This window comes from Anas acuta, chromosome 32 (genome assembly GCF_963932015.1).
Source record: "Anas acuta chromosome 32, bAnaAcu1.1, whole genome shotgun sequence".
Lineage (NCBI taxonomy): Eukaryota > Metazoa > Chordata > Aves > Anseriformes > Anatidae > Anas > Anas acuta.
In genome coordinates, this window is record NC_089010.1 from 1,487,035 (window position 1) to 1,499,873 (window position 12,839).

At 71.5% G+C, this 12,839-nt stretch overlaps 2 protein-coding genes across 2 annotated transcripts; both read right to left on the bottom strand.

Moving 5' to 3' along the window:
- Positions 1 to 3,568: 3,568 nt before the first annotated feature.
- LOC137846456 (ELAV-like protein 3) lies at positions 3,569 to 7,310 on the bottom strand. Its single transcript, XM_068664401.1, is given in 9 exon segments — positions 3,569 to 3,976; positions 4,271 to 4,309; positions 4,533 to 4,609; positions 4,612 to 4,757; positions 5,249 to 5,402; positions 5,504 to 5,607; positions 6,029 to 6,248; positions 6,250 to 6,288; positions 7,302 to 7,310. Coding segments are annotated over 9 exon segments (1,155 nt in total). The 3' UTR covers positions 3,569 to 3,609.
- A 783-nt stretch (positions 7,311 to 8,093) lies between these two features.
- Positions 8,094 to 12,241, bottom strand: LOC137846452 (zinc finger protein 653-like). Its single transcript, XM_068664397.1, is given in 10 exon segments — positions 8,094 to 8,639; positions 8,731 to 8,830; positions 8,921 to 9,035; positions 9,111 to 9,222; positions 9,738 to 9,919; positions 10,006 to 10,526; positions 10,883 to 11,113; positions 11,232 to 11,275; positions 11,752 to 11,785; positions 11,788 to 12,241. Coding segments are annotated over 10 exon segments (1,824 nt in total). The 5' UTR covers positions 12,173 to 12,241; the 3' UTR covers positions 8,094 to 8,539.
- Between the last annotated feature and the right edge of the window lie 598 nt (positions 12,242 to 12,839).

The following is a 12,839-nucleotide window of genomic DNA, read 5'->3' on the forward strand; positions in this document are numbered from 1 at the left end:
CTGCACGAAGACGCGCGCTCCCGCGGGCACCGCGCGCGGCCCCGGGGCGGGCGGGAACTCGGGGGAGGCCGAAACGTCCAGGCGGAGCCGGGGGGGGCAGCGGGGCTGGGCCCCCAGTGCTCCCAGTTACCGCCCCAGTGACCCCCCCCAGTGCGACCAGTTCCCCCTCAGTGTCCCCCCCAGTGCTCCCAGTGCCCCCCCGTTCCTCCCAGTTACCACCCAGTGAGCCCCAGTGCCCCCAATTCCACCCTAGTGCCCCCCAGTGCCCCCAATTCCACCCTAGTGCCCCCCAGTGCCTCCCAGTTACCCCCCAGTGCTCACAGTTCCCCCTCAGTGCCCCCCAGTGCCCCCAGTTACCACCCAGTGCGCCCCAGTGCCCCGGTTCCCCCCAGTGCCCCCCAGTGCTCCCAGTTCCCCCTCAGTGCCCCCCCGCCAGTGCTCCCAGTTACCACCCAGTGCACCCCAGTGCCCCCAGTTCCCCACCAGTGCTCCAGTTCCCCCCCAGTGTTCCCAGTTCCCCCCAGTTCTCCCCCCACTTCCTCCCAATTACCCCCCAGTGCCCCCCCAGTGTTCCCAGTTCCCCCCCAGTGCCCCCCCACTCACCCCCTCTCTGTCCCCATTGCAGCGCAGCCTCGGGGGGCTCGGGGCCCCCCCCGGATCCTCGGCGCCTCCCCAGGGCCAGCCCGGGGGGGGCCCTGCAGGAGGTGATACCTGAGGGGTCCCCTCCGTGTCCCCCCCCCCCCAATTCCATGACCCCCCTGGTCCCCTCCCTGCCCCCCCCCCCCCCATTGGCCCCCTCCCCACCTGCGGGCCCCCCCCGGGGAGCAGCAGCAGCAGCAGCAGCAGCGGGGGGGTCCGGAGCGGGGCGCCATGGGGGGGGGGACGGGGGACAAAAGGGGACACTGGAACTGTCCCCAAGGGTGTCCCCCCCCCCGCGTGGGTGGCCCCGAGGCCGCCGTCTCCCCGGTGACACCAAGGCCGGGGACGTCACCGCGGGGGCGGGTGGCACCGGTGCCCCCCCCCCGTGTCCCCAAGGTCCCCCCCATGTCCCCAAGGCCCCCCCATCTCCAAGTGCCCCATCCCAATGTCACCCCCGGTTCCCCGCTGTCCCCAAATCCTAATGCCCCCCCCATGTCCCCAGTGCCCCCCCCAAGTGTCCCCCATGTCCAGTGCCTGTGGCTGGTGTCCCCCAGTGTCCCCCCCATGTCCCACCAGCTCCTGTCCCTCTTACTCCAACGTCCCCCATGTCCCTAATGCCCCCCTCCCCATGTCCCCAGTGCCCCCCCCCCAGTGCCCCCCAGTGCCCCCCCTGGGTGCAGTCCCTGGGATTCCCCTGCATTTCCCCCCATGTCCACACGGGGGCGCCACCGAGTCCCTCCCTGCAACTGCGCATGCGCAACCGCGTCGGGAGACGGCGCGCCTCCCGGCTCGTGGCTTTTGGCGGGAACTGTGCACGGGCAGCCTCAGCGGCGCCTCTGCGCATGCGCGGAGCCGGGCGCTGCACTTCCGGCTTCCGGCCGGCAGGTGGCAGCAGCGCCACAGGGCCCGCAGTGCCCCCCCCCCCCCTCCCCCTTTCCCAATTATTCACTTTTTTTTTTTTTTTTTTTCCCATATTTTTATTATTTCTGCCATGAAAAGTACAAAGAGTCCAATATGGGGGAACGGGACAGGCGGGGGGGGGGGGGGGGGGCATGCTCAGGGAGGGGCCTTTCCCCCAACCCGCGTGTTTTCTCCTCATTTTGTGCCCCCCCCCCCCCCCCCAACGCAATAAATATCGCAATAACATTAAAATAACGCAATAAATATCCTAATGACACAAACGCAGCCCCCAGCCCCGTGCAGAGCCCCCCCGGGGCGGGGGGCTGCAGGTCTTATTGCTACTGAGGTGGGGGGGGCCCTCGGCCCCCTGCCCCCCCCCCCCTTCCCTGCCCCATCCGTGGGGGTGGGGGGGGGGTCCCGGGCTCGACCCCACAGCGATTTTTTTTTTGGGGGGGGACACGGGTAAAACATCCTGGGACGGGGGGGGCAAAAAGCGGCGGGGAGCTGCGGAGGGCGCGACGCAACGCAAAGGGGAGCGGGGGCGGGGCATGGGGGGGGGGGGGGGGCGCAGAACGGGAAATAAATAGGAACGGAAAGCAGCAAAAAGCGAAAAGGTCCCGACGGAGGAGGGGAAATAACTGAGAATTAGCGCAACGGCGGCGATTAAGGGGAACTAACGAGAACGACAATAATAATAACGGGGGGGCCGGGGGGGGGCCGGGGGGGGGCCGGGGGGGGGCCGGGGGGTCCATTCTGCCCCGGTCATCGCCCAGGACGCCAGAACCAGCCGGCAAAAGCCCCAGGGAGCCGGGGAGGGCGAGCAACAAAATCCCTGTGCATGGAGAGGGTTTTTTTTTGGGGGGAAAAAGGGAAATTCCCAGCCCCCCCCCCCCCCCCCGCCTCGTGGGGGTGCAGGGGCTCAGGGCAGCGGGGGCCATGCGAGGCCCCGTTAGGGCCAGACCCCCCCCACCCCGAGAGAGGGATGGATCTGGGGAAGGTTGGGGATTTTTTTTGTTTGTTTTTCTTTTTTTTTAGTCTTTTTTTTTTCTTCTCTTACAAAAATAGATGGTTTTGTGTCTGTGGCACCGGGGACGGCCCCGGTGGCTGCCCCAGCCTCTTCCCGACCTGTAACCGCTCCCGTCACCGCTGCCATTCATTATTTGTTCTTTCGCCTTATCAATAAAAAACGAGGCCCCCTCCCCGCTCCCCCCCCCATCAAAAAAGGGACAAAAAAGGGCTCTGAAGAGACGAGAGCGCAGACACCACCTCCCCCCCCCCGACCTTAGCGGGAGGGGGAGGAATTTGGGCACCCCCCCCCCCCCGCTTCGCACCCGTTTGGCGACGGGAGGAGCCGAATTGGGGGGGGGGTGGCCCCAATTGGGGGGGGTTCGCCCCCGCCCCCCCCCCCCCCCCCGGAGTCGATGGACGGGGCCGGGACTCGAACCCGCGGCCCCCGGCACCGCTCGGCCCTGGGGGCGTGGCCTCCAGCCCTGGGGGCGTGGCCTCCGGCCCTGGGGGCGTGGCCTCCAGCCATGGGGGCGTGGCCTCCGGCCCTAGGGGCGAAGGCAAACCCAGGCGGAGTTGCGGTGTGGGGGCGTGGCTTAGGGGCGCGGGGCGTGGCTTAAGAGAGGGGGCGTGGCCTCGTGCACCGAGGGGAGCCGCCCCCAACACGTGCAGCCCCCGGGAGTGCCTAAAAGGGGGAGGGGGGCTTAAAAAGGGGGGGGTCTCGGGGGAGGGGGCTCTTCTTTGGTCCTGGGGGGGGTCTCTGGGTGTGGGGGGGGGTGAGGGATGCCGCGTCCTCCCCCCCCCCCCCCAGTGTCCCTGCACTGGCACCCAGGGGTGCTGCCCTTGGGGGAGGGGGCGACTCCAGCTTTTGGGGGGGGGTCGGGGGCTCCTCCAGCTGGGGGGGGGGCTCCGGTCTTTGCAGGGTGGGGGCATCTTTGGGGTGCCCCCAACGTCCCCACGCCCTCCGGGGCCACCCATGGGTGCTGCCCTCGGGGACAGGGAGCACTCCTCCAGCTGGAGGGGGGGTCCCGGGGAGGTTCGGGGGGGGGGGCTCGGGGGGGTCCCTCAGGCCTTGTGCTGCTGCTTGCTGGTCTTGAAGGAGACCTGCAGCACGCGCTCGCCCAGCCGGTAGCCGTTGAGGCTGGCGATGGCCACGGCGGCCTCCTGGTAGGCCGGCATGGTGACGAAGCCGAAGCCGCGGCCCTTGGCGGTGGCCGGGTCCCGCACCACGCGCACGGCCGTGACGGCGCCGAAGGGCCCGAAGAGCTGCCACAGGACGCTCTCGTCCGCCTCGGGGGCCAGGTTGTAGACGAAGATGCACCACCCGCCCCCCCCGCCGCCCCCGCAGCTGGGGGGGGGGGGCACGGGGGGGGACAGGCCGCCCACCCCCCCCGAAAAGCCCGGCACCGCCTCGATGGCCAGCGGGGAGAACCTGGGGGGGGAGGGGGAGGTGGTGATGGGGTGGGGGGGGGATGTAAGGGGGGGTGGTATGGGGTATGGACACCCCCCCCAACACACACACACGGGGATGGGGAAGCCCCCACAGAACGTGGGGATCCCCCCCGGAGCCAGGGGACCCCCCCCAGTATCAGGGACCCCCCCTAGTACCAGGCTCCTCTCCTGCGGGGGTCCCAAGCCCCTTGGGGGTGCAGAGCTGAATATGGGGGGGGAGGAGGTTTTTTTGGGGGTAGGGGGGCAGAGGGGGGGCAGGGGGGGGGGGCGTTACCTCTTCACGCTGTAGGCGACGTTCAGCAAGTTGTCAAGCCTGCAAGAGGTGAAATTGTTGGGGGGGGGGCCCGGGGGTGTCCCCCAAATCCCGGTGGTGTCCCCCATCCCACGGGTGCCCCCCGCCCATGCCACCCACTCCCCAACCTTCCCCCACCCCATGCCCCCCTCACGAGCCCCCAGGGGTGCCCCCCGCCATATCCCATAGGTGCCCCCCCCCAATAGGTGCCCCCCCCCACCCCATTGCCCCCCCCGGGGCTCACCGGAAGCGCTGGGGGGGGTGATGCAGGGCGCTGTAGCGGCGGGCGCCGGGGCAGAGGCCGAGCAGGGCCCCCCCCGCCCCCCCAGCTTGTGGCCGGGGCTGGTGGCGAACTTCACCGTCAGGGGCTCGGAGCCCCCCAGGGGCTTCTGCCCGTGCAGCCCCCGCACGGCCTCCTCCGCCTCCGCCCGCTTGTCGAAGCGGATGAAGCCCACCCCCCGCGAGACACCTGTGGGGAGGCGGGGGGGCAGGAGCCATGAGACCCCCCCTGTCCAAAAGGAGAGACACCCCCCACCCAGAGGGACCCCCCTCCAACAGCAGGGACCCCCCCCCAACATCAGGGACCCCCCCCCCGACAGCAGGGACTCCCCCCAGCAGTGACACCCCCCCAAGACCCAGCTGTGGGACCCCAAAGACCCAGCTGTGGGACCCCAGCTGTCCCCCACCCCATGGACCACCCCCCCCCCCCAACGGAGACTCAGGGGGTTGGGGACACAGGGGTAGGGGCCCCCCCACCCCATAGGGACCCAGGTTTTTGGGGACCCCACCCCATGGGACCCAGGGATTTGGGGTGCCCCCACCCCATGGGGACCAGGTTTTTGGGGACCCCTCCCCATGAGGACCCAGGTTTTTGGGGCCCCAGGTGCCTGCCCCCCTCACCCCACGGGAACCCAGGCATTTGTCCCGTGTCCCCCCCCCCGTCCCCGTCCCCGCGCGCACCGGTGCCCTGGTCCAGGAGGATTCGGGAGGTGATGATGCGGCCGAAGCGCCCGAAGAGCTGCTCCAGCTCCCTCTGCCCCACGGCGCGGGGCAGGCCGCTCACGTACAGGTTGGCGTCGCGGATCGAGGCCGAGCTGGGCCGCGCGTAGGACACCTAGGGCGGGCGTCAGCCCCCAGGGACCTGGGGACCCCCCCCCCAAAAAAAAACACAAAACACCCCTACCCCCCCCACCCCCCCCACCCCCCCCATGGCACCTTGATGGTCTTGGTCTGCAGCTTGAGGCCGTTCAGGGTGCTGATGGCCTTGTCGGCGTCGCCGGCCTCCACGTAGTTGACAAAGCCGTACCCCAGGCTCTGCCCTTTGGGTTTTGGGGGGGTCAGGGACCGGGGGGGGGGCACCCCCCGGCACTGGGGACGGCCCCGTCCCTGTCCCCCAGCCCCTGTGTCCCTCCCCCGCAGGGTGCGCCCAACAAACGGGGTCCTGGCCCCGCGCCCCCATCCACGTTCCCACCCTCACCGAGGTCCCTGGGGACGCCCACCCCGTCCCACCCCCCTCACCCCAACCAAGAGGGTCCTGGTGCCGCCCCCATGCCCCCACCCACGCACCCTGAGACCCCCAGGGGACGTCCGCCCTGTCCCGCTCCCTGTCCCCCAGTGTCCCCTCCCTGTCCCCTGTCCCCCCAGTGTCCCGTCCCCGTGCCCGTCCCCCGGTGCCCCATCCCCGTCCCTGTCCCCCCAGTGTCCCGTCCCCGTCCCCGTCCCCGTCCCGGTGCCCCGTACCGGTGACCTTGTCGCGGACGAGCTTGCAGGACTCGATGTCCCCGAGGCTGCCGAAGAGGCTGCGCAGCTCGTCCTGGCTCATGCTCTGGGGCAGGTAGTTGACGATCAGGTTGGTTTTGCTGTCGTCGGCTGCGGGGGGGCCCCCGGGACCCCCCCCGTTGGGCACCGCCGCCGCCGCCGCCGGCAAGGCCACGGGAACGGGACCGCAGCCCGACGGCCCCCGCCGCGCCCGGAGCCTGCGCCTCCACCGTGCTCAGGATCTGAGCGGGACGGGGACGGGCGTCACCGGGGTGCCACCACCGCCACCACCGGTGGCACCGGGACAACACCACTGCCACCACCGAGACACCACCAGTGTCACTGGGAAGCGGGGACAGGTGTCACCGGGACGCCACCGGTGTCACCAGGACACAGGGACAGGCGTCACTGGGATGCCACCACTGCCACCAGTGTCACTGGGACACCACCACTGGGCCACCATCGTTGTCACCGGGACAACGGGGATGGGTGTCACCAGGATGCCACCACCACCATCACCAGTGTCACTGGGACACCACCACCGCCACCACCGGTGTAACCGGGATGCCACCGCCACCACTGCGACGCGGGGACATGGGGAGGGTGACACGGAGCACGGGGGGGGCATGGGGATGCCGGGGGCTGCCCCCCCCCCGGGATAAAACCCCTTTGTGCACAGCCCCCCCCCTCCCCCCCCCGGCAGGGGACAATGGCGCTTTGTGGCCGGGGACGGGGCACCCGGGGCTGCCAGACACCGGCTGGGGGGGGGCACGGGGGGGGGGGCACGAGCTGGAAGGGGGGGGAGGGGGCCGCCCTCTGGGAGAAAATCGGGAGCGGAAAATGCAAAAAGGAGGAAAGGAGCTCAAAAAAAAAACGGGGTTTGCACGGCCGGGGGGGGGGGGGGGGCAGCAAACGTGCGCCCCCCCCCTCAAAGAACAGGCCCCACGCGGCCCCCCCCCGCCGCCCACGCGTGTGCAAACCGCAGCAGCTCCGCGTGCCCCCCCCCCCCCGGCCTTGCACACGCGTGTGTCACACGCGTGCCCCCCCTCCCCCAGCACCCCCCCACGCGTGTCGCATCCGGGGGGGGGTGAAGAGGGGGGGGGGGGCAGAGTTGGGGGGGGACTGGGATGGGGGGGCTGGGGATGCTGGGGGGACACAGAGAAACGTGGAGGGGGGGTCCGTGGGGGGGGGTGAAGGATGATGGCGGGGGGGTCCCGGCCGTGCCCCCCCCTCGCCCCCCCCCCCGTTTTCCTACCGTCACCATTGTCGCGGGGCTCCGGGGGGCTCCGGGCGGGGGCGGGGCCGGGACCGGACCCCCCCGCGCTGCCCGGCGGGGGGGGGGGGGAGATGAAGGGGGGCGGGTGGGGGGGGGGAGCACCGGGGAGGGGGGGGGGGGGGGCTCGGGGCGCGGCGGCTGCGGAGCGGCCCCGGCGTTCTTAAAACGTCCTTGGGCGGCCGCGGGGCGGGGCGGGGGGGGGGCGGGGCCCCCCCGGGGCCCCCCCAAAACGAAGGCGGCGGTGGGCGCGGCCCCAACCCCCCCCCTCCGGGATGGTTCGGGCCTCGCCCCCCCCCCTCCAAGAGATGGCTCAGCCCCGACCCCCCCCACGTGTGCGCCCCCCCCCCCCCAAATGAGGCGGGTCCTGCCCCCCCCCATAAGCCCCCACCCCCACCCCATCGGCCCCCCCCCCATCAGCTCCCTCCCTCCCCAACCCCCCCAGCCCCTTCCAGGCCCCCCCCCCACGAAGCCCATTGGTTGCCGAGGGGGGAGGGGCCCCCCCTTCCCCCCCCCCGTCAGCCGGGGGGGTCCCCAAGGAGCAGGGGGGGGGCCGAGGGGGGGGCGGAGCCGCCGCCTTCAGCACCGGGGACAGCGCCAGCACCGGGACAGGGCCATGGAAGGTGGGGGGGGGAACAACGCTGCCCCCCCCCCGCCTCAAAACGCCCCCCCCTCACCTAACAACCCCCCCCCGGCCCAACAAATTCCCCCCCCCTCCGCTTTCATCACCCCCCCCCCAAAAGAAATTAAGGGCACGAGGCGCTAATTAAAAGTGATCGCTTTAATTGAACGGGGTGTTTTTTTTGGGGGGGGGGGCCAGACACAACCTCCCGCCCCCCCCCCCACTTACCCCGCGGGGGGGGGGGGACACAGAAACATTGGGGAAATAAATAAAGAGAACGTGGGGGGGGGGGGTAAGGGAAGGGGGGGGCACCAAGCCAGTGCTTGGAGCTGGGCAGGGGGCGGGGGGAGCCCCCCCCATATTTCTTTTTTTTGAGGGGGGGGCCCCCTGCATATTTTTGGGGAGGGGGAACACAGGGTGTGCGTGCCCCCCCCTCCCAAGTGGGGAGGAAAAATCCCCCACCCCCGCCGTTGTTTTGTACAAAAACGGGGGTTTTGTACTCGAGGGAGCTGAGGCTGGGCTGGGGGGTGAGGGGGGGGCCTCTTGGGCTGCCCCCCCTGCCTTGTGCCCCCCCCCCCCCCCCCCCAAAAAAAAAAACCTACGTCCCCCGGGGCTCGGGGCGGCTCTTGAGCGCGTGGCGCCGCATGTGCCAGGTGAGGGAGGCGCGCTGGCGGCAGCGGTACCCGCACACCTCGCACCTGAGAGCGAGGGGGGGGCGTCAGGGGGGGGCTGCTGCCCCCCCCCATGAAAAAAAAAGCCCCCGAGCCCCCCCCCCAACACGTTACTCACTGCAGGGGGGTCTCCCCCGTGTGTGTCCGCCGGTGCACCTCCAGGTGGTTCTTGCGCTTGAAAGCCTTGCCGCAGCTCTCGCAGGTGAAATCCCGCACGCCTGGTTTTATTTTGGGGGGGGGGGGGGAAGGAGTTTAGGGTCCCCTCGGTGTCGTGGGGGGGCCGGGGGGGGCCCGGGGGGGGGGCTCACCGTTGTGGCTGAGCATGTGGCGGCGCAGGCGGGCGGCCAGCTGGAAGCGCTTCCCGCAGCCGGGCTGGGGGCACTGCTGAGCGCGGCCCCGGCGGTGAGCCAGCCGGACGTGGTTCTGGGGGGGGGGCAAAATAACGAGGGGGGGGCACGGAGAATAAAAACGGGGGGGCTACGGGGTGCGGGGGGGTACCTGGAAGCTGCTGAGGGCGACGTAGACCTGCCCGCAGCCCGCGTAGGGGCAGGGGATGGGGTCCGGGAGCCCCTCAGGGTCCGGGCTGCGGCCGCGCCGGCTTCGTCGCCGCCTGGGGGGGGGCACGGAGATGCTGGGGGGGGTGGGAATTGGGGGGACCCCCCCCAGCAGTAATTCCCCTGAGGGGTTGTGAGGAGCCCTGCTGTGTGCGGGGGGAGCACACAAAGACACGGCGGTGCTGCAAAGGATCTGAGCCCCCCAAAAAACTCAAAAGCTCCCCAAGAAGCTCCCAAAATCCCCCAAAATAAACAAAAGCCCCCAAGAAAAAAACAAAAAAAACGCCCCAAAAACCCAAGGAAACCCCCCAAAACCAAGGAGGTGACGCCCAACCCCCCCCAAAAAAACAATAAAACACAAGAAAAGCCAACAAAACCCCAAGAAGAGACAACAAAAAACGATAAAAGCCCAAAACTCAAGAAATACCCCAAATCCCAAGAAAAGCCAACAAAAACCAACCCCACAAAACTCAAGAAACCCCCAAACCCCAGAAAAAAACAAAACCCAAGAGAAAGACCCAAACCCCAGAACCGTCCCCCCAAAACCCCCCCAAACCTTCCCCCCCCCCACCTCTCAGGCTCCCTGGGGATCTCGTAGATGATGGCTGAGATGTCGCCGCCCTCGGGGTCCTCTGCCGGGGGGGGGCTGGGGGGCTGCCGGGGGGGGCCGAAGGGGGCCGCGGGGGGGGCTCGGCCGCCGCAGGGGGGGGGGGACGCGTCCTCCTGCTTCACCCCCCCCCACCTCGTCCTCCTCTGCGGTGCCACAAAGAGGGGGTGAGGGGGGGGGACACGGGGTGCCCCCCCCCCCCAAAATACCATCCTAAAGCCTCGCCCCATACCTGTTTTAGTGAGGGGGGGTCCCGGGGGGGGCGCGGGGAAGGGCCCCCCCCCCCTCCAGCAGGGCGCAGGGCAGCTCCTGGCCCCCCCCCACCCCCAGCTGCAGCCCCTCCAGCGCCTCGTAGCCGGGGCCGGCCAGGATGAGGAGGGGGGGGCTTGCAGCAGGGGGGGGGCCTGGAGCAAAGGGGGGGCCTGGAGGAGGGGGGGGGCTTGGAGCAGCGCGGGGGCCCCCCCCTGAAGCAGGGCGGGCGCCCCCCCCCTCGGCCAGAGCCCCCCGGGCCCCCCCCAGGCGCAGGGGGAGGGGCAGGGGGACGCAGACCACCGCCTCCACCGCCGCCCCCTGCCCCTCTGCAGCCCCCCCGGGGGGGCCCGGGCCCGCGGGGGGGGCCACGACTGCCGTGCCCCCCCCCCGTGCTGATGGGGTCCCCCTCGGGGGTGCCTCCGAGCCTGAGCTGCAGCCCCTGGAGGGGGGGGGGGGAGGAGGAGGAGGAGGAGGAGGAGGAGGAAGAGCTGCCGGGAGCTGCTGGGGGGAGGGAGAGAAAAGGTGAGGGGGGGCAGAGGGGTGCACCGAGAGCCCCCCCACCAAAACCTCCCCCCCAAATAATGGCATGCCCGAATCCCCCCCCTGCAAAAAAAAAAAAAAAACATAAATGGGCATCCCACTGCTGCCCCCCCCCAGCCCCCCCATCCCTGCCCCCCCATCTCCCCCCAGTGACCCCATTCCCTCCCCCAAGCCACCCCCACACCCCCCGGGCCCCCCAGCGACCCCATCCCCTCACTCCCTCCGCCCTCCCAGCCCCCCAAACGCCCCCCAACCACCCCCAAACGTCCCCAGTCCCCCGAACACCCCCTATCCCCCCCCCCAACCCCCCCACCCACCCCCGCCGTCGCTGTCTCCCTCGGAGGCGTCGTCGTCGGGCCGGGGGGGGGGCAGGGGGCAGTGCAGGTCCTGGAAGTAGCGGTGGCCGCGCTCGCACTGCCACACGGCCGTGGTGGAGAGCCCCACCGCCGGCTCCAGCTCCGCCAGGCGCGGCTCGTAGGGGCAGCGCTGCCGGTGGTCCTCGTACCAGATCACCGCGTGCCGCAGGCAGTTCACGTTGCGCCGCCGCCCTGGGGGGGGGGGGGGGGGACAGGCACCGGGGGGGGGGGGGTGAGGAAGCTGCCTGACCCCCCCCCGGTGCTCAGCACCCCCCCCCGGGTGGATAACCCCCCCCCCCTCTGTACTCACTTTTCTTGCGTTTGGGTTTTTTCGGGATCTGCTCCCACGGCTTGCTGGGGAGAAGGGAAAAAAATGGATGGGGGGGGAATTATAGGGAGCCACCCCCCCCCCCAGCTGGACACCCCCTCGATCCAGCCAGGGAAGTGATGGGGGCCGCTCCCCCCGCCCCCCCCCTCCAACTGGGCAGGAGACAGGTGCCCCCCCCAGCCCCCCGGTGCCCCCCCCCAGCCCCCCGGTGACCCCCCAAGCCCCCCGGTGCCCCCCCCAAGCCCCCGGTGCCCCCCCCCAAGCCCCCCGGTGCCCCCCCCCAAGCCCCCCGGTGCCCCCCCCCAGCCCCCCGGTGCCCCCCCCCCAAGCCCCTCGGTGCCCCCCCCCAAGCCCCCCGGTGCCCCCCCCAGCCCCCCGGTGCCCCCCCCCCAAGCCCCTCGGTGCCCCCCCCAAGCCCCCCGGTGCCCCCCCCAGCCCCCCGGTGCCCCCCCCCAGACCCCCGGTGCCCCCCCCAGCCCCCCCCGCCGCCCCCCCCGCTCACCCCCTCCTGCCGTTGCGCTGCCCCCTCTCCAGCCCAGCAGGTAGGCCGCCAGTTTGGCGTCGCTCCAGCCGCTGCGGCGCCGGAGGTCGACCCAGGGCCCGTGCGCCTCGCCCAGGTAGACGCGCCGCACGTCGTACTTCTTGCGGGACTCCAGGCGCCGCCGGGCCCGGTCCGACTCCGTCAGCCGCGGCCGGCCCCGAGCCTTCCGCCCGCCCCCCGCCGCCGCCGCCGCCGCCGGGGCCCTCCCGGGGCCGCCCGGTTCCGCTCCCGGCTCCGGTTCCAGCTCCGCTTCCGGTCCCAGCTCCGGTTCCGGTTCCGGGCCCGGCTCCGGTTCCGGGCCCGGTTCCGGGCCCCGCTCGGCCGCGCTCATACCGGGCCCGCCGCCGCCGCCCCGAGCAGCGGCGCGTGCTGATGACGCCATCAGGCGCGCGCCGCTTCCGCCCGCAGTGCCCACACCTCCCCGCCGGCTGGCTTCGCGGCGCTCTAGCGCGCATGCGCGGCGCAGGGTGCCCGTACACACACCCCGACTGACTTCCCAGTCCCGCAGTGCGCATGCGCGGCACCACTTCCGCCCGGTTTCACTTGACCGCCGTCAGGGCGGGCACTGCGCATGCGGGAGGCGCTGCCAGTACCTCAGGCTTCTCTCCATGACCGCCCCCCCCCCCCAAAAAAGCAGGGACCCCCCCAAAAGAGCCCCCACCCAAACCAGTGACCCCCCCAAATAAACAGACCCCCCCCAAATAATCAGGCACCTCTCAGTCCACACCGCCTCCATTTATTAACCGGGGCTGCAGGAAGGGGGCGCCCCCCCAGGACCCCCCCCCGGCCCCCTCAGCCCTCGCCCCGCAGCGCCTGGGGGGCTTTCGAGCTCGGGGGGGTCGAGCTGGGGGGGCTGGGGCTCGGCCAGGCGGGGGGCGGGGGGGTCTGGAGGCGGGGGGGGGGCGGCGGCGGTGCCCCCCCCCAGGCGGAACAGCACCGGGGTGCGCCCCAGCACCGGGTTCGTCTCCTGCAGCCCCGCCAGCCACTTGGCCAGGGTGCGCTGGTCGCCGGCCCCCGCCATGCAGAGGGCGAAGACGGGGCCTTCTTCC